The sequence below is a fragment of the Poecilia reticulata genome, chromosome 9 (assembly GCF_904066995.2).
Source record: "Poecilia reticulata chromosome 9, P_reticulata-male-v2, whole genome shotgun sequence".
Taxonomy (NCBI): domain Eukaryota; kingdom Metazoa; phylum Chordata; class Actinopteri; order Cyprinodontiformes; family Poeciliidae; genus Poecilia; species Poecilia reticulata.
Genome location: NC_088838.1, coordinates 28,243,161 through 28,270,362, shown reverse-complemented (window position 1 = coordinate 28,270,362; position 27,202 = coordinate 28,243,161). Strand labels below are relative to the sequence as shown.

The window sequence follows — 27,202 nt, the reverse complement described above, 5'->3', positions numbered from 1 at the left end:
CCATTCCTCCTTCCATCCATCCATTCATCCATCCATCCTGTTTCATAAGGACCAGAAATTTCTTAGAAACGATGAAACTTGACTCTTCTGCCTGGATGATCATTTATAACTCAAAGATTTGTTACAGTTCAAACAAAGTTTTATGTGGTTTCAGAGTTGTTATGATGACAAGACCAAGAATTATTCTAACAATTTGTGAAAGTCTTTTCCCAGGATTCAAACTTTAAATATTTTAGAAACCGGCTGCAGGACATCAAAAACCACAAAAGGCTCGATTGTTACAGAAAACCTAATTTTTCTTGTCTTATGGCGTCTTTGTTTGGAAATTAATACTTGGAAAACATTAAAACAATCTTCTACCTTAACGACATCAAAAAGGAAAATCCACCGCTGCTTTTCTTTTGCATGTCTTTTTCTAACACCTAATTGTTACAGCAGATGTTAGTACTAGAAGTTTGAGAACCATTGTTAAAATTCAGCTTTACTGATTCAAATAATTGCATTAGTTTTATTAGCAGTTCTGCAGAAGCCTAGTAGTGGTCCATTCATCAAAATCAGGTTTGTGGCTAAAAATAAGCATCTGAAAAATACAGACCAGAGGTGGAAGCAACAAATATAAGCCTTTTTTTCTATGCTTTGTCTTTTTGCCGTCACTGCCAGGTTATTGCAAAAACAAAAATCATCTACAGACAGCAATGCTAGATCAGAAACATTTTTCTGGGCTTTGCGTTTCTTATATTTACAGATTGCTTAATACACTAAGAAATGAGCTTGAGTTTCATTCCTGGTTTATGTCGATGCTCGCCTCTGAAACAAGAAGGATGGATGATTTTGTTTGACATGTTGGCTGAAGGAACATGCCGCTGCAGTCTTCTTCAGGGATTCAAACATTAGATGTTTAAACTTTAACAACATGATAGTTTAACCTTTAACAACATATGTTAATGTGGATCAACTTTTCAACAAAAATGTCTTGCTGCTTTGTGATTTGTTTTACTGACAAATATGTTGTCTGAAGGAAGCAACATATTTATTTTGTTAAAGGTTAAAGGGAATCTATTGTGTATGTTTTTGTAATTCCATTTGGGTCTGAACTGTTTCTACAAAAAGCTCAAGCATTAAAAAATCCCCACCCATCTGTTTCTTGGAAAAATGTTAATGTTTTTTGGTGTCTGAAAAATGAGCCGTTTCGAAAACCTCCTGAATCTTAAGCCACATTCCAGGGCCACTTTGTCGTTACTTAGCACCACTGTACAATGGCTACTGGACAATAAAAGTGTTTTGTTGTTGACTTTCCATCCAGAAACCGCTTGCTACAATCTTGTTGGTTGCACAGGAGGCTCTACTTCTGCTTTTCAAAGATGCACAGTTGTATAATTGCGCATCTGTTTGCAGCCATTTTCACATGTGAATTAAAACGTTGAGTTGGGGAATGTGGCCAGCAGCAGCTTATTTGGATTTAACGTGACAAGAGACCCTAAAACAGCTCAATCTGAAAGGAGAACAAAATAGGCAGAACTGACCAGACTAAAATCTCATTATTTAAGAAGAAGTTTGTGTTAAAATGTAATGAACATGTTTTGTATAGACCAATCCTAACATGTTCAAGGAAGCATAATAGGACACATTTTAAAGTCAAAGAGCCAAATCTGAATTCCTTTGTAACTCAACCCAAAGCTGATCCCCTTGTACAGTTCAAAGATGTATCATGAAAAATCATCAAACTCTCTATTCATTACAAATAAAAATACAATCAGTCCATGTGTTTAAGATGGTAGTTTAAAACCACATGCTGTGCGTAGAAGGAAATTCAGGATTTTCCAGGAGTAACCACAAAGGAAACAGGGATATGTGGCTAAAACAAAGAGAACCGAGTCTGTAAATGTTTGATTGTTGGAGATGAATTTGACGTCTCCAGACTCGACATCCAGCAGCGTCCAACGTTCAACAGGCTGCGTCCACTGAGATCAAACCCGTCTAGATTACAGTCCTGCAGCCAAGCTTTCAACAAACAAAGGAAATGGCACATTACCCCATCGCTCTCTCTGAAAAGTTGCACTGAAAGAAAAAAAAATCTCTCTCAAAATATTCAACAAATGCAAGTTTATTTGAAGTATAGACAAGGAAAAATGAAGGGCTTTTTTTCTGGGCTTGCACTCCATATGACAGCAATTTGGGAGTATTGTGTGTTTTGGCCCAGGCGTGTGGTCCATGATAGATGACAGGGGAGAAAATCACGAGCCGCTGGCTCGAGCACAGACATGCAAATTGCTTTCAGCTGATTGCTGAATTCTGCTTGATATTTATCAAGCGGATTACAGCATGTGTCTTTCTATGCAGACAGGAAGCAGCTGATCCGCCCCACCACAGGAGGGCGAACTGGGAGCTGAAGGTTTCCCTCAACCAGGTGAAAGTGCACCAATAGATCTAATGCTTCCCCAAATTAATTTGCTTTAGCACAACAAAACCGATGCAATCCAGAGATCCAGATGTCTGAAGAGCATACGGAAATCCAAAATCTTGTTTTATTAATGTGCTTTGACTTTTGTGGACATTTTGCAAACACTTTTATCAGTTCTGGCTACAGGAAATATTCAGCAGTGTTTATTTTATTCCTCTGCGTCCACCTGGGGAATTGAGCATGCTTTTGTTCTCTGCAAACTACAACAACACATCAGCCTCCTCAGTGGCTACATGCCACAACAGCTTATTGTGATCAGTGGAAAATAAATTACAGAACATTAAATTCCGCAGAAAAGAAACTTTCTTCTTAGATCAAAGGTACAAAATGCACAAAAAAAAACCTAATTTACAGGAAGCGTGTTTTGGCATGGGTTCATATAAGTGGGTTGGATCAGCTTCAACACAGCACACATGTGGCTGCCTGCCATGTAGTCAAATTACAGCAGAGAGAGCCAGAAAAATGCATCCATGTTTGGCTTCTGAAAAGCAAATAAAAACATGATAAAACACATTTCTTCCTTTTTATAATTTTATTCTATATTTGCAGGAGAAAAATGTTAATCTTGCAACTCAAACTTTTCCATATTTTGTCACAAACAAAAATACATTTAAGGACTTTAATGAAATAGATCAATGCAAAGCGGTATACAATTCAGATTTTTTACAAATAAAAGACTGAAAAGTGTGGTGTGCAAAAGTATTCAACCCCCTCACCAGAAGTTGCCTGATGACTGCTAATAAATAAATGGATTCCACCTGTGTGAATCTAATCTAATCTAATCTCAGATGCTCCGTGACAAAATATGGAAAAGTTCCAGGGGTATGAATATTTTTGGATTGTAGTCTTTCCCCCAAAGTTCAAGCATTTTAAGCATTTTCAAGTTTTTGAACTTTTCCAACACCACACTTTAGAGATAAGAGCAATGCAAATGAACTAACAAAGACCATTTAATTTCACTATTAATGATATAATTTATTACTATTAATAATGTCTTGATAGTATTTATCATTCTAAGGGACGCTAAAACTTACAATGTATGTTTATCCAAACAAATCCTGTTAAGGTAAAAGACCTTCATGCTCAAATTAAATGCTTAAACACAATACACAAAGAGAGCTGCAATAAAAATCTCTAAAAAATGTTCTTGCTAAGTTCTCTGGCATTTAGCAAAAATAAATAATTTTTGTAATTCGAACTGGAAACAAAAAACTTTTGCCTGATTTAACATGAGACTGTGAGAAAAATTTCTTTTTGTTAGGTTTATGAAAATATCTGGTTTCAACTTCAAATAACATTTTCCAAATTTAGGCTTTTGATCAAATGTTAGATCGCACATCATTACAAAAGCCCAGCCTGTTACCTAGCAACCCCAGTGGAACTCTGCCCGTTGCCTAGCAACTGAAGTGGAGTTCCAGCTCACTTGGTCAGCTGGTTTTACCGCCATATATGCAGTACAATGGCTGCTGGAAAAGACAAATGTTTTGGAGGAGGCTCTACAAATGTAATACTTTTTACAGATGTATGGTTGTATAATTGTGAATCTGTTTGAAGCCATTTTCATGAGCGAGTGTAAACGTTGAGTTTGGTGGCGTGGCCAGCAGCAACTTAGTTGGATTTAAAGTGAAGAAAATCCCTAAAGCATCTCATTCTGAAAGGAGACCAACATAGGCAGAACTGAGCAGATTGAAATCTCATTATCTAAGAATGATTTTGTGCAAAACATGCAATGAACATATTTATAGCCCATAGACATAGCCTAACCTGTTCAAGGAAGCATAAAGGCCACATTCAAAACTACACAACTTTAGTTTTTTTTTTAACTTGCATTACAATGTGTCTTCTCTGACTTTAGAAATGGCTTCTAACGTCAATAAAATATTCAGCAAGATCGGTGGTTTCAGTCTTTGAAAAATGACCCAACTCCTTTCTTCAGCCCCGGATTTGTTTAGATTCTCCGGTCAGAGTCAGAGATCAGGCTGTTACCTAATCTGGCAACAAGCTCCAGAAAGAAAATTACTTCCTTCCAACTCACCTGCAGTGACCCGCAGCAATCAGAGCTAAACGGGTTCCTAATCACAAAGAAAAACCCTGTAGGTCAGCCGACGCACGGCCCACCCAGCCTCCTCCAACACCTCCTCCCTCGATCGGCCGAGCTTTGAGTGCAAGTGTTTAAACTGTCACTTCAAATAGACTCAGCGTTGGGATTATTTAAGCAGGACCTATCGTGTTCAGTTTGATGCCGGCTGCAATATCCTGCAGCTCTGCTGATCCCAGCGGCTCGTAGAGAGGGGCGGCAGTCGAGCCGAGTCAGGGAAAGGTGAACGGGGCTGCGAATCAGCCTAGAGAAAGGTGGAAGGTGGGCCAGGAAATGGCAGCAGAAGATACAAAGAGAAGCGACGGAGGCCGAGCGTATTTACCACTGTCAGCATTTAGGAGGCTACTCTGAACCTAAAGGGTTTGGGTTCAGAGTAGCCTTCCTGCTGGGGGCGTGTCTGGGGGGGGCACGCTAAAATTTATATTTTATATAAATGCACTGCAGTCTTATATTACAATAAGCAGTGGACCAAGATTTGAATAGCAATGCTATTTGTTTAGCCAAACAAAAACACATGAATCTGTTAAGCATGCGGAAACATTTTACATTTGTTTGTTACAGTGGCTTATAGGGCACAGGCTGATTAAAACATTATGTTTTCCAGGCACATTGTGCCACTTTATACCACAATCAAGTAATTATGTTACCTTCAGTTTTAAAAATCCTATATATATCAAACATTTCTTAGAAATTTTACTTTGTAATTTAACGCCTTCAAATTGGGCCTCTGTCTCTTTAAAAACTCCTGCTCTTTCTGAAACTCAGCCCTCAGGTTGTCATCACAACAGCGCTCCTTTAGCAACGTCTTTACCGGCACTGAACTGAGATTTAGCTTGTATAACGAGCTCAGCTGATGTGTTTGCTAATTGTTGCTGGCTAGTCTAAAGGAGTCAAGTGGGGAAGTCAGAGGGGAAGAAAATGCAGCTGAGGGGGAAATATCTCAGAATTCTTTCAGAATTAACTGAGAAATTTCTGAGTTTAAAATAAAAAAAAATTTGCAAGATAAAACCTCTTGGGAAAAAGAACTTGGAAATATCTGAAATATCTAAGATAAAAAAAGTTTCTGACTTTTGAAATTTTCTGGAGTTCCATAAGATGAAAACGTTCGAATTTTCAAATAATAATAAAAAAAAGAATCCAAATTTTAAGAAAAGAAATTCTGAGATTAAAATAAAAATTTCTCAGTGTTTTCTAGCAAATCTTTCCAAACCTAAAAGTTTCAATTTATTTTCCCCAGAAGTTTTCAGAGTTTTTTGGTAGAAATGTACTCTTTTTTATATCTATAATAGCTCTATAATAGCTCTAATAATTATAATATTTTATGGTTGCTGCAAGCATTGACTGAGACATGCAACCATCTTGCTGAGTTTGGAGGTGGTTTGTCATTGCACTTTAAATAATCTATTGTTTAGATTAGTTCTGAGTAGATTTTAATTGTTTGAATTAGACCACCGGTGGACTTTAGAAGAGTTAGCATCACCTGCAGCTGCCAGACTTGTGTAGAGATGCCGGCTTTGTGAGTCCGATTGGACAGCTCTCCGACTGAACAGGAAGTCTGCTAATCTGTAACCTGAACCGGGGGAAGGAAGAAGGAACCATCCTCCATTGCTTTCACCGATTGTATTTATCACCAGAGCCTCGTTTACAGAGCGCAGCGTGGCTTAACTAAACATCTTCTCCGTAAAATAAATGCTTCCAGGTTACTCCCGGCACAGGTTTCAACTCAGGGGAGCATCTGATTTCAATTACCAGAAACGCCATAGGAAGCGGCAGGCCTAGCCCGCGCCAGCATCACCATGGCAACGGGCAGAGGAGGCTCGTGCCAAAAGGAGCCGTGCTCGTAAGGCGGGAAACGCTGATTTGATAATTAGTTCCTGATGCGTCTCATTCTTTATCACATCAATCATGTCTAAGAAAGAGAGTGAAACACAAATACTGTTGGGTCTTTGAAGACAGAGATGTTGGTCGAATCCTAAACGCCTCCAAAAAAATGGCGTCTGCAAATTGATTTTATATAGAAAGGGATTTGAAAAAGAAATGAATTGAAAAGATGTCCAACAAGGATTATCTGGGGAAGAAACTGGTTTATGTTGAGTCTGAAGCATCATGTGATGAAGTGGTAGACCACAAACGACAAAAATGTGTTCGGCAGATTGGGAAGACATTATAAAAGATAAAGATTCGTAGCTTTAATTGGCTTCTTCCTGATTCTGGCATGGATAATTTGTCAAAATTGGCAAAAAGAAAGAAAAAATAAGAAAAAGGACAAATCATAATCCCGAAATCTGTGGTTTTCGGACAAGCCAAGTTCCTAGAGGCTTTCTGTGTTGGTTGTCATGGTTACTTTTAAGGTTACATTGGATTTTGGTTAGGAACTATTGCAGAACAGAAACTGATCCATAATCAACATAATCTGCGATTTATTGAAGAAAAACCAGGCAGAATACAAAAAGTAACTAAAACTGAAACACAGTACATATTGGAATTATCACTAATGCCAAATTAATACTAAAAACAATGATTTTATCACCTTTTTCTTGTAGAGACATGTCTCTACAAGTAGATTGCATATTTACAATATTTACAATACACACTTGTGAAGTATGTATGCAGATTTACATACTTCACATTTTTAAAGAGAGGACACATTTATGATTTAACAAAGGGGAAACAGTTGGAAACAAAAATAAACTGTCAAAATTTCATTATAAATTTAGTGACACGTGAAAAATCTGCATTATGGTCAGTACTGGGCAATATTTCTCAATTTTTAACATGATGTGTCGATTCAGTAAGTATAAAGTATGTTTTCTCAAATAATATCTCAGTATTGGTTATCGTCCATAATAGTAATACTATTAACTTTATCCAAAATTTTCTTATTGGTGCATCACTAATCAGCAAATTGGCTAAAAATGTATTGTGATTATGTTTCTACATTGAAAGAGGAAGTAAAATTTGCAGCATTAAAATTTAAGTGGCATTTTTTTCATTCAAATCCTGGTGACACATATGTACTTCCATACAAACTTCCCCTTCTTCTGTTTTTTTATTTTTTTTTATCAGTGCTGCATTTACTGCAAAAAATATTTAAAAAAATCTAGGTATCTAAGAAATTAAGCATAAAAATATAATTTTGGGTCTTGTTTATGCCGACCATTTTTATGCAGCATAAAAATATAATCAGTAAATGTTTAAAAATGATCCGTTTCTGCAGATAATTTTTATGCAGCAGCAGTTAGTCACTTCGCTAATGGTTGTTACACAAATTCGCCAGTAGGGGGAGACAAAGCTCTTTGATTCTGTCAACTTCCAGCTGATGAGCGTTTGAATTAATAGATAAATGAAAAGTTTATTAACTTACACGCAATTTTGGTTTTATTTGAATAATCTCTATGCCAAATACTTACAATTCTTAACAGGAGAACAATTTGACTTGAAATACAAGCATAGAAAATGTAATTTTAAACACTCTGAAGTGCATTAGGTTGTGTTTAAAATCTATTAAATAGAGGAAGTGGAAGGCACAGGGTGAACGCCCACTTTTGGTATCTCATAAAGCCAGTGAGACTCAGACAGTCGGATGGAGGAAAGAAACCTTCAACCGTTTGTCAGAACAGCCCTGTCTGTGAAACATCTCCAGACAACTTTCATTTAATTCAAGCAACCATGAAAGGTGAGTGCTAAAAGTACAAATTACATAATTTGGATGAACTGCAGATGTTGCATCATTATTGTTTCTCTGTAAACGTTCGCAGGGTTTAGCTTGTTTTCCATCTTGGCGGTTCTGCTGCTGATGAAATCATCCTCAGGTGCTGCTGAGTCAAGTGCAGGCAAGTAGTTTTTAAAATTACACAGATCTTCTGTTTTTCCTTTTTTGAGTCACACTTAAAGGTTGCAAGCCAGTTTTAAATCAGGAAAAGATAAACGGTAAATATGAACAGAGGAATTTTGGCACACTTTTGTTTACAAAATTGCTTTAAAACAGACAGAATTTGAGATTTTTGAGCACAGACAGTTTAAGTTGGTCTTTAACTAGGCCACTCCAAGGTAATCTTTATTGAGCATCCCTACAGGATGACTCTGCCACCACAGAGTTTGATGTGCAGTGTTAGTTTTCATAGATTTGTTCCAACATTTGTTCCAAAAAAAAAAAATTAATAGTTATTTTTATTGTTATCATGACGGTACCATAAAATATGGTGATAAAATGTTCAAAATCCGTATCACTCACCACTAATTGCTTTAATGAATGGGTGATGTCCCAATTTGTATTTGATTAAAATGTCACCATGTGGCCATGCTTAAAATGATATAAAATAAAACCAAACAAAAAAAAATTGTAAATGCCCATCTGCATCAGCTCAATTGTGCGCCATTCTTCAACTGCACACAAAATTATTCAAATAATAGATTTTATTTGGGAGTATCAAAAATGCAAACAGTATTTTCCTGCTAATCCCCTCCATTCTGCTGGTCTATTCCATATAATCCCAATAAAATACAGCTGGTCTGTAGTTGAAATGCTGCAAAATGTGAAAAGATGTGTAACATCTTGGAAAGCTACTACAGTGAACGTATGACTAGCTTATTTTTTTAAAAGCAATGCCAAAGAGTCAACTTTAAGTCATTTGCAAAAAAATATGATGTATTCTTTTTATTGTGAACTTGTTGAATACGTTACGTTAATGAGTTTAAAAATGAGGCAAACGAGGGAAAAAAGAAGCTTGAGATGTGCAAATATTGCGGCTAAAGCTATCAGTCACATAATCTGTAAAACTCAGTCTCACCTTGTTTCACAATATAGTTTTGGCATCATTACATCATCATATACCTGCAAGTAAAAATCCTGAAATGTTTTTAAGAATGAGAAATATTTTTTATTGCGATCCACAGAACTGGAGGACCTGACATAAGACAAAATTTTAGTTTTTGCAGAGCCTGTGTGAATGAGTGTCATAAAAATAAATTCACTATATAATGAATGCACATTAAAATATTACCTCAAACATCACATATTTTTATGCTTTCTATTATTGGAAACCTCGTTACTGTTGTCCATGGGGCTTTTCTATGCGATAAAAAGTCACATTATCACATTGAGCTTCTGTAAGGAGGCAGGGCAGGAAGCCCGAATACAGCAAGTGTTAAAGATATGTGGAAGTGGTTGGGTTGTGAGAAATAGACGTTAACAGCTCTGCATATAAAGCCAGTTCCTGTAAAAATGGCGACAGCTTAGAGTTCAAGCATTGTCACCTGTGTGTGAGTGCTGGTATTTCCTGGTGAAGCCAAATGTTGGTGGTGACTGGGCATAAATGTTCTGCTGGGAAACAATGAGGCAACCTGATGCGAGTTTAAGGCCTGGATGCAGAGTGCGTTTCAAAACGCATCGTCATGCTGCTCTTTAGTGTCAGAGCTTGGTTTCACTATCTGACTGAGTCATTGCTCCATCTGCGCCACGTCACGCCAGAGTAACTTCAGACTTCTGAATGCAGAAAATGAGTGAAATTAGAAAAGAAATAGTGAGCCGACGAGAAAATAAGAAGAGTTGGACTGAACAAGCTCCAAATATGTCGACTTCACACCAAAAAAATACAGTTTTAATATTAATTAAAAGGAGCAGCTATATTTGACTTTAGTTGTAATCCCTTCTTAAATTTTGCTTCCTGTGTCCTCATCCATGTTTTACACAAATTAATCACTTTGGATGCAAGAAGAACTCCATTGTGGAGCCGCAGCAGAACTGCTACATGCAGCAGGAAAGTCCTGGATCTGAATTTGCATGGAGTTTGCATGTTTGGGTTCTCTCTGGGTTCTTCATCACGTTCTTCCTACATAAACCAGTCACAGTTTCCCTGAATTACCTCATGTGCGTGGTTGCTTGTCCTGTGACGGACCGCCAACTCATACTCTTTATTTAAACAGATGAGATGAATCGTTCTCACCAATCAGAGAGATGATCTGTGTAAAAAAAAAAAGCCAAACTCATTTTTGTAGATGCTACAGAAATGAGTTTCTTCAGACCGCTACTGTTGCGGTCTGAACCACTCAGTCAAAAACAACCAATCAGAGCCAGGAGGAGGGTCTTACTGCTGTCAATCATCCTCTTGTACAATGCTTAATGTGTTAATGGTATAAAAACAAACTTACTGTTATAGGAAAACCACTTATCAGCCATCATCTGTGGCTATGCTAACCAGCATTAGCATTCATGGTAGCCTATGTTGTGGTGAACTAGCTGTAGCTTAGCATAGTGCAAACAGGAAGAGGTGAGCAGGAGAGTGATTGACAGCGCTGAGACCTTCCTCCTGACTCTGATTGGATGTTTCTGACTGGGAGGTGTATTTCAGTAGTTAGTACTGGGAGCACTGGGAGAAGGCAGAGAAGCTCAATTTTCACAAATTGTCTTATACAGTCATGACATAAATGCTAATTTAACAGATATGTGAAAACAAAATAATTGTTTTAATAAAAGTGACATACTGGAGCTTCAGAGCTCCTTGCTTTCTGCTAAGCTGCAGCTAGCATAGCCTGTTTTAGTGCTAATGCTAGCTAGCATGGCCACAAATGATGGCGGATAAATGGGTTTCTTCTGACAGTAAGTTGTTTCTCCACCATTAGTACATTAAGTAGCGACTACATGAGGTTGATTGACAGCACTAAGACCCTCCTCTGGTTTTTGATTGGTTGTTTTTGCCTTGGAGCGTATGCTTTTATTTAGACAACAAAGTAGCCCAGGGAGAAGGTGAAGGAGATTGATGTTTTCACAGCTTATCTGTCGACATGGTGAGTTTTAAAAAATATGTATTAGTTACATACTGCAGCTTTAACTATCTTCAAAAAATGCTTGGTTTCATGTAATGTACATTTTGTTTCCGTTTTGTTGTGTTGTTACAGATGGTGTTAGGACAGTGTTATTTACAAATTAGGATTTAGTTCTCTAAATGGTTAACGAGCCAAATATCCACCCAGCTGCTTAAACAGGGCGTACCTCAGTGTAATTATTCATTATTTGTATAAACTGTTTTTTATTCCAGTGAATCCCTGTTGCTACTACCCTTGTCAGAACAGAGGTGTGTGTGTGCGATTCGGTACAGAAAGCTACAGCTGTGACTGCACCCGAACAGGTTTCCACGGAAAAAACTGCACCACTCGTAAGACAATTTGTTGTTCAGTAACTTCTAATGTGATTATTTTTGTGGTTTATTGTCTGCATAGCGCCTTAAATATTTCTCCAACGGTGCTTTTTCAAAGTAAAAAGGTACGTTTTGCTTTTATTTCTGCACAGCGGAGTTCTGGACCAGAATCTATCTGATGCTGAAGCCCGGTCCTGGAGTGGCTCATTTCCTTCTGACCCATTACCAGTGGTTCTGGACCATCGTCAACAACTCTTTCCTGCGAGATACCTTCATGAGAATCGTGCTGACTGGTAAGTTAAGGTGTCAAAACCACTCAGTCTTTAAAATACAGTCAGACTCAAACAGATAATGCAACATTTTGCATCCTGTACTTCAGTTCATTTTTGATATATTGACTAATATTTTTCTTCTAGTTTTGTTCATTTGTGGTCAGAAACGCTTGGTGGAGGTTTATTTTTTTAAGCCATCCAGAGATCCGAATAGTGAGGGAAACCAAAAGTTGCTTTTCAAGCACTTAGTTTCAGCTTTTGAAAGCTCATTCCGTCCACAAAGTTTCAGGTGTTACTCATTTGGTTTAGGTTTTAGGATGAGTCACTGCTGGTTCGCCTGCTCAGTTATCTTAATATTCATGGTTTATTTTTGTGGTCTATTTATGTTTATGTTCTTCAGTTTGCAATTTAGGATTTTGGACCTTAAACTTTGCGATTGTAAGCTTTGCTTTGACTTAAATGTAAATAGTAAATAGTTTATAAAGAGCATTTTAAAGTCTTTTCTCTGAGCTGCCGGGAGCCAGTGCAGGATAGATGTGCTCTATCGTTCTGGTTTTAGTCAGAACGCTAGCAGCAGCGTTCTGGATCAGCTGCAGCTGTCTGATTTTTAGGCAGAGCTGTTACAGTAATCAGTACAACTAAAGACAAACGCATGGATGAGTTTTTCTAGATCTTGCTAGGACATTAGTCCTTTAATCCTGGAAACGTTTTTCAGGGGATAGAAGGCTGACTATATCCTGACTAAATTGTCCAAGAGACAATTTAGTCTCTGGACTAAAAAATGTAAGATGGCTTGTTTCCCATGTCAAAAAGAACAAAGTTCAACTCAATAACATACAGAGAAATAATGTAAAATCACCACTAAGCCATTCTTTATTTTTGTATTTTCTCCCTTTCAGTTGGCACAACAGTTGCATCTTTTCAGAAATGTTGCAACATGAAAACTGTCTGAAAACTCATACAAACAAGCTAATCCCTTTCTTGTTACAGTCAGAAATGAACTTATTCCCAGTCCGCCAACTTACAACACGAAGTACGGGTACATCAGCTGGGAGTCGTACAACAATGTCTCTTACTACACCCGCCTCCTCCCTCCTGTACCTGAAGATTGCCCTTTGCCAATGGGAACCAACGGTGAGGCCTTTACAACTTCTAACACTCATTTAGCCCCAATGAAATCTTAAACTGAGCATAAATTCACAGGTAAACCCGTTCTTCCTGACCCCAAAGAGTTATGTGAGAAATATTTTAAAAGGCGGGAATTCAGGCCAGATCCTCAGGGAACCAATCTGATGTTTGCTTTCATGGCTCAACACTTCACACACCAGTTCTTCAAGAAAAGTCACAAAGCTCCCGTAGGATTCACCAAGGCTTTGGGGCATGGGGTGAGACACAAGAGAGCAATAAGCAACATAGATCTGGTTGTAGTCAGCATTTGTTGAGTTTAATACCTGATTTATGTGTTTTTATCCAATTAGGTAGATGCAAGCAACATATATGGAGAAGAGCTTGAAAGGCAGCATCAGCTTCGGCTTCATAAAGATGGAAAGCTAAAATATCAGGTAATAGTTGGGACATGTAAAGTCGGGCTGTTTAGTCTGATTTTCCACCTCAATATCTGTGATCAATCACGTAACGTTGAGCTCAGCTGCAATAAAATGGAAATAATCTATCACCATAACTCTCACGTTAAAAAATATCAGCTAAATTCACTGATAAGATAAAAGCTATGAGGGCTGGGCAACATGGCTGAAAAACGAATCACGATAAAATTGTTTCATATCAGTCGATATCGATAATTATTGATCAGATTTTTGTTTTAAATTTCTGAAATACTGCCAAACTGGTGGCCTGTTTTTTTTTTCCAGTTTTCACTCCACAGTGTTGTTTTTAATTTTTAAGCAGTTATGAGGCTATGAGTGGTATAACTTTAAACTGCTGCTGTGCCAGTTACTCAGCAGGGTGTTGCTAGGCAACCACAAGTTACTCAGCAAGTTGTTGCTAGGTAGCCAGAGTGAGTGGGTTTGTTGATGCCGCCAATCTTTCTTAGTTGTGGGTTTGTTGATGCCGCCAATCTTTCTTAGCTGAACGTTAGAGATTGAGAGGCCAAAGCCTTCCTCTGCCTACATGCTGTGCAGTTCTGGGAAATTACTGAATATTCTATCATATGTATTATGTACTGATACCGATCACATGTCCATCGCGATAGATATTATTGATTTATTTTCCAGCCCTATAAGACACTTCCTCTTTATCCACTTTTATTTTAATAGACAAAATTATTCTAAAATAACTTTTTGAGTTCTGTCAACATGTAATATATAACAGTGCTCATTTATTTTAACATTACTAAAATATAATATGATAATATCAACTATTGATAGTTGATATTATCAAAAGGCAAAACAAGCTACCAATCTGAGTGAAATGCTGTTTACTAACATTATTTTTGTTTTCTAATCACTGTCAAAGCCCTAATTGTTTGTCCTTTAATTTAACAATGTCTTGATATTTTAGCTGTCAACTCCAAACTCTTTTTGTAATGCGCAACTTCTGTAAAGCTATTTTTGCAGCAGTTTCTGTGGTCAAAAAGGAAAAAAATAGAAAAGTTATGTTTCAGCTCTTAATTATCTATCTAAATAAGCGTGAGACCCTTTTTAATTTTTCACATCCAGCATGACTTACAAATCCATTTTCTGCTGACTACTTAATTTATTTCCTCAAAATATTTCACTTTTAGATTATTTAGCATGTAACAGATAAAGTAAAACAAAACATTTGTGTTTTAAAAACGAAATGTTTTGTGGCCCATGGGAAAATGTTAAATATTAAACTTGAGACGAAGACTACAAACCAAACAAGAGAAGCAATTAGCTATTAATTACAGATGTGTTGTACTTTGTAATAACTTCTTTAGTTTTACACAATTTTCTGTTCTTCTGCTCCTGCTGTGACGACTGCGTGAAGAAAATTCTCATATCCTGTTACTTGTCGACTTCTTAGAATAAGTCAAGATAATGACAACAGTGGTTGAAGATGGCGTCACCGTTGGTAGCTGAAAATCCATTATCGAACATTCAGATTTTGGTCTAAGAGAAGCCAGCTTATCTGATAACCTCTCTGCCTGAAGATGTTGTTTCATCTGATGAAATCGCAGCAGTTTGAGGTCTTCATCAGGGCACAGGAAGCTAAGTTGATAAAGAAGTTACTGGTGAAATGACTCCTGATTGACGCTCCACAGCTGATCAACGGGGAGATGTACCCTCCCCCGGTGTCTGAGGTCCCAGTGGACATGGTGTACCCTGAAAGTTTTCCCGCTGAGCAGCAGCTCGCCATCGGACAGGAAGTGTTCGGACTCATCCCAGGCCTCACCATGTACGCCACCATCTGGCTGAGGGAGCACAACCGGGTGTGTGACATCCTGAAGGGCGAACATCCGACCTGGGATGACGAGCAGCTTTTCCAGACCACCAGACTCATCATTATTGGTGCGTATGTCACGTGTATTTTAAAATATTTACTCTGGTTTATTATTTATTCTGCTTATATGATGTACATGAGGTGGATGATATGAAAGAGCAAAGTATCTAAAACCTGCTCAGATGAGGGGTGTCCAAAGTGTGGGCTGGGGACCATTTGTGGTCCTTGAAATTATTTTGTTGGCCCCTGACCACAAGTCAGGAATGATAAAAATTTTGCCAACAAAATAGACACTTTGCAACGTAACGTCAGGTATGGCAGAACCCGGCCCAATCTCCATGTTGGAGGGCAGAAAAGCCGCTCGCTAACAATGACCACCATCAGTTTTTGCTGTCAAGTTGTCAACTTAACACGGTAAATCTTAAACGCATAATATACAAAAGAAAAAGGGATGCAGTACTTTGCTACTAACTGTCAACACTATGACAACTAGATCAAAAAAGTCAGAAAAAATAAGTTTTAATTAACAAAAAACATAACGAGGGAGTGGGAAGTAGTTCAGTTATGCTAGCTTGACTTTGACAAACTTAACATGTAGAGGTGCTGTGGATTTTGGGCGAGTATAAGGCGATCCACACACCAACTCTCTGACAGCTCATCAGTAGAGCAGATGCTAATCTAGCTAATCAACTAGCTAATCAAATACCGATATGTTCAGACGATCACTTATTAATAATCACAAAATAAACAAGGAAAATAATCGCCTTTTTGCTCTCCACTGTTTCTGGATGTAAATGTTTGTTTACATCCAGAACAAACATGAGCAGGTAAAACAAAACAAACAAAAAGGACCCAATAAAACTAATTTCTGCATTTTTTTATTACATTTTGTGGCCCAGCAGCAGTTTAAATTTGCTGCCTGTGACAAAAAGTTTGGACACCACTGGCTTAGATGTACAGCTGTGCTCCACCAGATGTTAAATTATAAACAACTGAACATATTTAAAATAATCCTGATGTCAAATCAACAAACCAATCTGAGACAAACAGGATTTGTATGTTTTTCATGGGAAAATCTGTACAAAAAGATTGTTTTATTATTTCAGCTAGCAAACAATTCTGAATGACTTTTAGAGCTTTTTGAATGAGTCATGCTTTTGATTGGCTACTTCCCAATTTGAACTCATTTGTTTAGTCTAAGTGAAGCAATGACTGTGCTGGATGGCATGTTATTTAACAATATGGCAACAATATCAACTGTTTAAAAGCACAAAAATAATTTTAAAATCTATTCATGATGTGGCAGCTTCCCATAAATGCTTCACAGTTCCTAGGATCTAAGTAAAACTGACATGTGTCCTGTTTAAAGTTTTGGAATGAGGCCAAAATTAAGATACTCAAATATTGATGGCATTTTTTGCTTGTTCTGTGTCATTTTCTCACATTACTTGTTGGTATTACAAAGAAATACAGACCGTGCAAAAGATGCACCACAATACCAGTTTAAACTTTTATCTGCTTGTGAAAAACTGTGGTCTGCAACAGTACATGAAGTTACACAAATGTGGAACAGAAACATGGGTGATATTTTTATGTAGATCTATTGATCCATTTATCAGTAGTTTCAATGGACAGATATTACAGAGAGCAAAAAAACAGTTAGTTCTGAATCAAATCCCTATAAGTACCTTTGAATTGTCGTGGGACAAATGATTTGGTCGTTCACTCTGTGTGCTTCATGTGTGGTAAGTAGGAAGTTGATCTAAGGCAGGGGTGAGCAACTCCAGGCCTCGAGGGCCGGTCTCCTGCAACTTCTAGGTGTGTCTCTACTTCAACACACCTGGGTCAAATAATGAGGTTGTTAGCAGGACTCTGGAGAACTTGATTGCACTTAGGAGGTGATTCAGCAAATGTGTTGGACCAGGGAGACGTCTCAGAGTTGCAGGAAACCGGCCCCTGAGGACCAGGATTGCCCACCACTGAATGGTTTTCTGGTGGTGAATGTACTCCACCTGCTGGGCAGATCATTTTACTGAAATATTCTTAAATTGTAATGCAGTTCAGAAATTTGAACTGCCTTACATCATAGCTTAAAACAACGTCTTGCTTTGAAAAGTTGCCGGAGTACTGACCTACAGCAGATCATTGGCAAAAAAAATTTGCTTTGAAACTTGCTGCACTGTTATTAGTTATGCAGGAGGTACCACTTCTGCTTTTCAAAGATGTATGATTGCATAACTGTGTATCTGCTTGCAGCCATTTTCACGTGCGAGTGTAAACATTGAGTTTGGAGGCGTGGCCAGCAGCAGCTTATTTGATTTAAAGTGACAAGAGGCCCTAAAACAGCTCATACTGAACGGAGATCAAGATGACCCGACTAAAACCTCGTAATCTAAGAGCAATTTTGTCCAAAAATTTTATGAACATGTTTTCTATAGTCTTTAGATCTGTTGCAACCTGTTCAAGGAAGCATAATAGGTCACCTTTAATTCCCAGGTGAGATCATCAACATTATAATAGAGGAGTACGTGCAGCACCTGAGCGGCTACCACCTGAAGCTGAAGTACGACCCCTCCCTGCTCTTCGGTGTGCGCTTCCAGTACACTAACCGCATCGCCCTGGAGTTCTCCCACCTCTACCACTGGCACCCGCTCATGCCGGACAGCTTCCTCATCGACGGAGAAGAAATCCCGTACTCCCAGTTTCTGTACAACACCTCCATCCTGACGCGTTACGGCGTGGAGAAGCTGGTGGATGCTTTCTCTCGGCAGTCTGCAGGACAGGTAAAAATATAGCAGCTTACATTTTGTTGCGTGTGGGAATCATGATGATCATGCATGCAGATGTTACGTTCTGAAAGAAAGCTGTGTGAAACAAGCGGCAAGTAAACTAGCAAATAAAAAACTAATTTAGTTAATTGCATAAATCATGCTTTGTCTAAAAAACTAACTTTAGTAACCGCTTCCTCTCGTATGAGTCCAGACAGCCATGTTGAAATGCAAGATTATTGAGACATAAAGGGAAGTTATTTAAAAACGCTTTCTTCACATGGTGTGGTAAAAGTAAATATCCTTCCTATTTCAACAGAAAAAACAAAGAATATGTCAGAGGGGAAAAAAGAAAAAGGTGGAAAAACTAAAATGTAAACACTGAAACTTATTCATTCAGCTTTGAGAAGAGTAAGTCAACATCCCTCTTTTTTACTTTTAATATGATATAATTATAATATCATTTTGTTCACGCTGCCTTTTCAGTGTCATTCACATTGTGCGGAAACATGTTCTGTCAGATTTAGTTGTAGACTTTAACTAGGCCATTCAAAATCTTACTTTTCTATCATTTTATTGATTTCAATGTCCACTCTGACTGTGATGCTCAAAGTATTTAAAACCTCAATGTTTTTGACCTGATCATTTCATCCACATTGAAAGAATTAGGGCTGAAACGATTCCTCGAGTGATTCGAGTACCTCGATTATTAAAATTCCTCGAGGAAAATTGACCTGCCTCGAAGCTTCGTTAATTTATGTTTTATCATTTAGCGCACCGTGTTCCGGCCGGAACATGATCTGCGTTGCGCGGAGCTCTGACTTCCGCCTCTGAGTTGTTGACGGAAGCTACGTGTTGGCGGCATAACGTCCAATCTTTAAGTTCGGCCCGCGGGGATTTTACTGATTGGTAATAATTCCGGGTTTTCATCATTTTTGTGGGACCAATAAACATTATTAAAATGACCGGCGCGATGCCGGGAGTTCGGCAGCCTTTCTGCTCCGGAGCTGCTGGTTGAACGGCGGGAAGAAGCTGAGGAGGATTTATACAGGTGAGCGGAGAGACTGAACACGGCGGGCGGCTGAGGGTTGATGCTTACAGGGTAAGAGCAGCTTTACGGACGAACCGCACAATAAACTTTTATCATCCTGGTCTGAACAAACGGGAGGCGGAACATGGCTGGTAGATGAGTTTCTGAACGGAGGAGCCGTAAATATCCCGTATTGCTCCCCCGGTCTACAAAAAAGTAACTGGTAGGGAAGCTCAAATGTGGGAAAAAATAGACTGATGTTGATATCCGATAGTAACACTGGTGTTATGGAAGATTTACCAATATTTTATTTCATAATTGTTTTTATCCGATTACTCGATTAATCGTAAGAAAAATCTATAGATTACTCGATTACTAAAATAATCGTTTACAACAGCCCTAGAAAGAATCCCTATTTCCATCTGAAACAAAGAAACGTCCAATCATGATCCTACCACCACTGTTTGTTTTTGACTTAAACTTTTGTAATCGCAGCTGAATTTTCAGGCTTGGTTTTATCAGGTTTTATAAGATTTTAACCAATCCCGGATGTTTTCCAGGCTTCTGTTTTCCAGCAATGCTTTTCAGACCAGACATATAGCGAAAGTGTAACATTTTTACCACATTTAACTGCTAAAACCGTTGAAACTTGGACACCGTTTGTTTGAATAATCTTAGCACACGTCAAGTAGGTTTGGAACAAACTAAACTGGCAAACATTAAGGTTTTTAAATGACACTTAAAAGTCCTGTTGTTTTTCTTAATTTCATGATTAAACTGAGGTATTTTTTTTTCCATGAAAACAACTCAAATGAGCTACTTTGAGATGAATGTTCAAATATGTAGCCAGAATAATGCCAGATGGCTGTTTGAGATGAAACTGTTGATCAATGTCAGTCAGGTTGTAAGTATGTAAAGCTTTGGTCCCATATGGAAAACCCTAAATAAATGTAAACTAGTTTGCCTAATTCTATTTTTTTTAAACATTAATTGAATCTGTGTGCTGTATAATCGTTCCACATTGAATGAAAACTGTTTAAACAAACCATCAAGTCCCAAAAGTAATGATGTTCATGTTGATGAGTAACTATCTCCTTTAATGTGTCAGAAATAATTGGTCAAAAAAGATTTGTAGCCACTAGAATAAGCAATCTTCAAATTCAAGAGCTCAGTTGATATTTTTTTTAAATACACTGTTTGCTGATTGGTTAAGTTTCTTTCTGAATGTAAACTTTAGGCTTACATAAACTGAAAAAGCGACTGGCAGAACCACAGTTTCACAAAGTTTATCTTTAGCTGTCGCTTTTCTCTCCAATGTCTCAAATTGTGGTTTCTTTGTCTTGCCACAGTCATGCAACATGATTTCAGGTAATGGCTTATAGTCTGCTATCCTGAGCAATGAAATACATGTCAACATTTCTAAGTAATTCTGGAGTTAAAGTGATACTCATCAAAAAGATGTATATTAATGTGCGGAAATGTTTTCTGTTTTCGCCTGTGGTTGACTTTTCTCAACCCACAAAAGCCAAACTTTTTTAAATACAAGAATCCTGTACCATGCACAGAAATCGTTTGCATACCGCTCATCTTGAATACTTGCTGAATAAGAAAAAAAATTAAGAATGTAAAACTCACTCATGCATGCTGTGAGTGCTTCAAGTTTATGATATGATTGCAACATAAGGCGTTCTCAAAACCACAAACTGCTGCTTATCTTTCTAAATTAGCATCAAAGTTCAGTTCCTCTTTAAAAAATACTTCCTGAAGTAATTTCTGGTGTTTTATCTGCTTTCAGGGTAATCTCCCTTTGTAGGTATAATAACTGGGTGCTACAGCCCATAGTTTCCTTTATTTTATTTTTTTTAAAAGATTGAATTAGACTTTGTGTCTTTCAGATAGGCGGCGGTCGCAACATTCACCAAGCGGTGCTCCGAGTCCCAGAAATATTGATCAGAGATTCCAGAGCTGCACGCCTGCAACCTTTCAATCAGTACCGAAAAAGGTTCAACTTGAAGCCGTACTCATCCTTTTATGAATTAACTGGTAAGTTGGTGAAATGTAAACTCATAAAAAGTTCGGACACATATAGGTGCAAAGAAGTTGATGAAATCTGTTGCATGCAACGTTCATGCCCTCCATGATTACAGGCCTATAATTAGCATAATGACACATGAGATGTGTAGAAAAGCAGTAGAATTTAATTGCTTAAAGAATAAAATATTTGAAAAACTTAAACCCCCAAGAAGAGAGTGTTGAGGAGGCAGCAGACTTTACTTGCCACAGCGTTATCCACTCCGCTTTTCTGTCATCACAAAAGTAATTTTTGTTTGAGAGAAAGTTATCTCTGCTACGTCACGCAGTTCGGCTGAATGAGCGCCATTTAGGTGACAAATAAAAGAGCTTTTCGAGAGTTTATATTTTAAAACAAAACCGCATAACGTGCATTTCCTATCCCACAACGGACTCAGTTTGGACCATTTCTCTGTCAGCATTCTTGTGTGGCTCTGCCATCTTGAATTCTGTATCGGACTCGCTTCGCTTTCGCGCCCTCTGCTGGATGGCGGCCAAACTGCAACACTAAAAGAAGGTGTATGTGGACGTTATTAGTCGATTGGAAATAATCTTTATCTAATAAATCATTAATCGATTAATTGTTTGCTTTCCTACTCTGAATATATTGGTAGGTTTAGGCAAGTTTCCTCGAATGGCTCTTGGCTTTCAAGCTTTAAGTTTTGTGTCTCAACACAAAGTTATTAGTTATTGTGCAACAAATAACTAATTTAAACAAATCAAACGTTCCTAGACTCTCTGAACTTCAGTAGTTAATACAAATAATTTTTCTCTTACATTTATTGGATCAAATTATTAAAAGTTACAGTAATATTTTGTTAAAATTCTGCCGTTCTGGGCAGAATAGCTATAAATATAGCTCATTCAAAGCTGGTTTCTCCATTTCTGACTATTACATTAATAAAAATTCAAACTTTTAATCTGTATCTGTTAACTGGAAATCAGTTCCTCCCCTTTCGGGTTGATTGTATCAGAAAATTACCCCAACTTTGAACTGCAACAACCTAAAAAAAAAACTTCACATTTCTTTTGCTTTATTTGAGCTGCAGCAAAACTTTCCATCTTGTCTGATGTTTGCATCACCACCTTCCTGTGGTTTTTTTTTAATCTGCTACCATCTAATAAAGATACAAAAAGCTTACTGATGCAGTGTGTAGATGTAAATTATGTGGTAGTTTTTATGCCTACTCAGACATTCCTCCTGTATAATGAGGTTACCTGCAGCACTGATGTACACCAAGATGTCAGGAAATGCATTCAAACTTTAACATTTTTCTGCAAACAGGTGATGAAGAAACAGCTCAAGGTTTAGAGGAGCTCTACGGCGACATTGATGCCCTGGAGTTTTATCCCGGCCTCATGATGGAAAAAGCTCGCCCCAACTCCATATTCGGAGAGAGCATGGTGGAGATGGGAGCCCCTTTCTCCCTGAAAGGCCTGCTTGGGAATCCCATCAACTCTCCGGAGTACTGGAAGCCCAGCACCTTCGGAGGCGAGACGGGCTTCAACATCATCAAAACATCGACTCTGAAGAAACTGGTCTGTCTGAACACCAAGTGGTGTCCGTACGTGGACTTCCATGTCCCGCGAAACGAGGAGGAGTTGAAGCTGAGGAACCCGTCCACCGAACTTTAATGCACAACCGTCTACTGAAAAATAGAATTTTTATCCCAAAGGTGTTTGTTCATTTTAATTCAGTGGAAAACTGGTTATTAAGCAGGTCTACGTCCTGAAAATGCAGCTGACATGTCTTTAAAAGGCCTATTCAAAGTTTCAACTGATGTCCATTAAAGTCGTTATTCCACACAAGTTCTCATGTTTTGTATTTTCTATGGAAAGAGTATAGTCTCATTGGTAACTTGTCATTTTATCTCCTAAAAGGCAGTAACATAGCATTCTTTTAGTGTACTTGATCATTTAACGCATGTGTCAAACTCCAGGCCCGCAGGCCAAATTCAGCCCCCCAGAAGTTTTTATGTGGCCTGCTAGAAATAAAACATTTGATATAACAGTTGTGTATTTAAATATTGTTTTATCTGCCAAACTAGATCAAGGTGAAAAGATGTTTAATATTTAATTTCAAGAAGTTCTTATCTACTGTTATTAACCATTATTCTTACTTTAACAGTTTGTTTTTGGGTAATTTTATTAAGAAATCAGGCCCTTTAAAACATTCTTGATTAAAATTAGTTTGACATCCCTGATTTAAAGACTGCATCTGCAGCTAAAAATACTTCTAAAAGCTCAACCCTTTCTGCTTGACTAGACATCAAGACTAGGGTTGATCTGTTGATTATTTTTTACATTTATTAATAAATGGATAGCAAAAGGTGTTGGATAGGAGATTTTTTTTTTTTTCAAACAGAATCTGAACAAGGTGAAGCTAAAGCTGTGCCAATTGAGCCTTTCTGGGCAGAATATATAGACAAAGATTTTTTTTATCTTAAATGTAAAGTGTATAGCATAATTCTGGATTAACACCTGCTAGTTTGTCATACAGTGAAAAATCCTTTTGTACATATTGATTACACATTCAGTTGAAAGTTTGTGACTAAAATCACAAACTAAAAGTGTATCTTTCCTCTTTTTAACGAACTACAACTATATACAAATATGTAAACTGTATTATGAGAATGTGATAGCATCGCACCACTAGTAGTGCCAAAAGTTTATTTCCATGCTTTTTTCCCCCCTTTGTGTGACGGTAAACATAAGTGAGCGATCTGTTAATCAGACACTCGGGGAGCAAAGCGGCTGAGAATGTGTTGTGAGAACAGACTTCTGTGGTTTTGTTCCATAATGTTACTTCTGTATTTCATATGTAAATTAGTGGCAACAATCTAAGACATGTCAGAAGTCTGTGCTGAGGGAAGAGCTTATGGGTGACATGGAAATTGGTGCCAAACAACACAGGAATCAAACATTAAATTAGTTTCAGAACATCAGAAGTTATTCAGATATCATTTTATTGTGACAATATTTTAAATAATGTTAGTTTCAGGTATTTTGGGTAGCAAATTGTATAAAAATTATTTTTTTTATAACTGTTACTGGTAACTAAAGTCAAATGGGCTTACAGACTTTTTATTCAACCTAAACTTTGTAGTAATAGCAGATACCTGTTCACAAATCAATTTACTGTCATAATATGTGATTATACTGACCTCTCCAGGCTGCATCTTGGTCACTACTGTGTTTTTAACTAGTGTATATTATGACATCTTGAATGTAGAGTACTACATTTAAGATGTGATTATTTCTGCTGCTAGAGTTTATTTTCTTTCCTCATTTTAACACTCACATTTCTTCAGTACATTAGGAAAACAAAGCCAGAATGTATTCATTTATTTAGATTAGATTAACTGGTTTTCCTAAATTGTAGGTGTGAGTGTATACATTGTTGTTTGCCCTGTATGTCTCTGTGTTGCTCTGTGATGAAATGTCGATCTGTCCAGGGTCTTCGCCGCCTCTTGCCCAATTACATACTGGATTTATATTTATAAAGTTAATATTGCTGTTGAGAATAACCGTACCTGCATGAAAAAGTTGAAACCAGACATATAGATCTACAGAATATAACGTCACATAACGACCTAATATGAAAACAGACTAAACTTTAAGCTGTTTTAGGTCAGTTATGATTACTAAAATATTTGTATTTGCTAAAAATGGGAGGGATATGTTTTTTAGGTTCTTTTCAAGCTTCCTTCAATTTCAAAAATGGACAAAAAATAAAACATTTTAAAGGTGACCTCATGAACAGGTTAGAATAAATCAATAGGCTATAAAAACACATTATTTACATTTTCTGCACAAAATTATAATGAGACTGCAGTCTAGTCAGTTATGTTTTTAGCTGTTTTATATGAAGGGCCCTTGTCACTTTAAACACAAATAAACTGCTGCTGGCCACGCCCCCAACTCAACGTTTACGTGACCGAACATCTTTGAAAAGGAGAAGTTTATGAATGGTAAGTCAGCAACAAAACCACAGACATAAAAACTATGAACAAAACACTCGTCTTTTCTAGTACAGCTCATGCAGCGGTAAAACCAGCCGTAGTGGAATTCTTCTTGTGTTGCTAGGTGACGGGCTGGGTTCGGCTGAGGTTGCCAAGTAACGGCGCAATACCCCTCGATTGTGTCTTCAGATTTCGTCAGTTATGCTGACTTTGTTGACGTGTACCCAGTGGTGGGAAGTAACGAAGTACAAGTACGTCGTTACTGTACTTAAGTACAATTTTCGTGTATCTGTACTTTACTTAAGTAGATTTAATAATGGATACTTTCTACTTTTACTCCACTACATTTTACAGTAAGTATCTGTACTTTCTACTTCACTACATTTCTACAAAACTGTCGCGTTACTCGGTACATCGAAGTCGCATTGTGTTTTTTTTCCGTTAAAATGTGAAGTTCAGGGTCTTAAGGTGGCGCCGTAAAATCCGAGCAATAACGTGACTTACGTGTCTGTTGTCACCATCGGCTCCACCTTTACTCGCACGCGGAGCTCCAAGACATACGCAGTGGTTTCCTCTGAGCGTCAGTAATATAATAGTACTGAAGCGCTCCATAAATCATAAGATATGGCGACATGTAAAATCAGCAGCGCTTCGCTTTCGCAGACGGTGGGACTTTGTCCAATTTTTAACGTCACTTGGAAGGAAAGCTTAAAGAAAGGTAAGCTCCGTGGACGTGATGCTAGCAAAGTTAGCTGTATTGACTGAGACACATGTTGCATCTGCGATGACTGACATGTCGCAGATATGGGACAACGCTGTGACCAAAGTGCAATATTGTAATATGACATTCATGGACGATCCGATTCTTCTGGACGGATCTTGACCAAGTCCTATAGTACTGAAGCCTCACTGAGAGCCGTTCTTTGTTCTTGTAATGCTCTGCGTACACTACAGTAGCTATTTTATTTCATTAAAATATCTTTATATTTAATTGGCGAATAAATAAAACAAGAACGTAAGAACACAGAACATGCTCATTGCTCTTTGTTTTTGTCTCCTGTCGTGGTGGAAGACATTGCAGCAGGAGGGAGGATGAGAACAGTCACGGTGCTCCTCCTGCTTGGTTACTTGTTGCTTATTGGGCCTTGGACAGTGTTCATAGTTGAGCGTTGTTAATTGCTATGTTTAATGGTGCAGACAATTATTATTTCTGACATTGGCAATATGGGCAACCGCACAGGGCGTTATTTCTTTAGGGATGGCAGGAGACCTCTGTGGATTGTGGCACAGAGATGAAAGCAAAACAGAATGAGGAAGAGTTTGAATTGATACTGGTTAAATTTATTTCAGCTCTAAGTATTTAATATCTAGGTGGGAAAGTGAATCTTTCAGATCAATTTGAGAAGCAGTTTTGATAGGTGCACTAAATTTTATTGTCATGTAGCATGGGGTGCTGGTTTTGATTTGGTCTTGGGTTCAGTGGTCCAGACTACAACTCTGCTACGTGGCTCCTTGGTTCCATGTCCTCCTGTGCCAGTTGGATTTCTTTCAAAATAAATGTGTGGCAAAAAAAGTGAAGTTCATGTTATGTTAGGACAGGAGACGAGATGTTTCCATCCCTGAAATTATGATGCATAGAATCATATATCTAAGTCTAATCTATGTTACAGAATAAACGCAATAAAAACATGTTTTATCTGTGGCATATGATCATATGATCGGTACACTTAATGATATTAGTGATTAGGCAATGCATTCAGCAAGTACTTTTACTTTTAATACTTAAGTATTTTCAAAAACCAGTACTTTTTTACTTTTACTTAAGTAAAATGTTAATGTGGTACTTTGACTTTTACTTGAGTACATTTTTGTCTGTGTATTTCTGCTTTTACTTAAGTACATTTTTTGAGTACTTTCTCCACCACTGCTTGTACCTCGTTAAACCTCCCATTAAATGAAACATTCAGTCAACACTTAGGGTGAAA

General features: G+C 37.7%; 1 protein-coding gene across 1 annotated transcript; it reads left to right on the top strand.

Moving 5' to 3' along the window:
* Nucleotides 1-8,077: 8,077 nt before the first annotated feature.
* On the top strand, nt 8,078-23,064 carry ptgs1 (prostaglandin-endoperoxide synthase 1). Its single transcript, XM_008417959.2, has 11 exons — nt 8,078-8,235; nt 8,318-8,392; nt 11,597-11,713; nt 11,848-11,988; nt 12,958-13,101; nt 13,171-13,352; nt 13,446-13,529; nt 15,209-15,455; nt 17,884-18,170; nt 21,081-21,228; nt 22,541-23,064. Exons 1-11 carry the CDS (start codon nt 8,229-8,231, stop codon nt 22,888-22,890), a joined length of 1,782 nt encoding a protein of 593 aa, XP_008416181.2. The 5' UTR covers nt 8,078-8,228; the 3' UTR covers nt 22,891-23,064.
* The last annotated feature ends 4,138 nt before the right edge of the window (nt 23,065-27,202 follow it).

Coding starts and splice junctions, on each gene's coding strand:
- ptgs1 (XM_008417959.2), top strand. Junction 13,102..13,170: donor TTTGCCAATGGGAACCAACG/GTGAGGCCTTTA, acceptor ATAAATTCACAG/GTAAACCCGTTCTTCCTGAC. Junction 13,353..13,445: donor CCAAGGCTTTGGGGCATGGG/GTGAGACACAAG, acceptor TTATCCAATTAG/GTAGATGCAAGCAACATATA.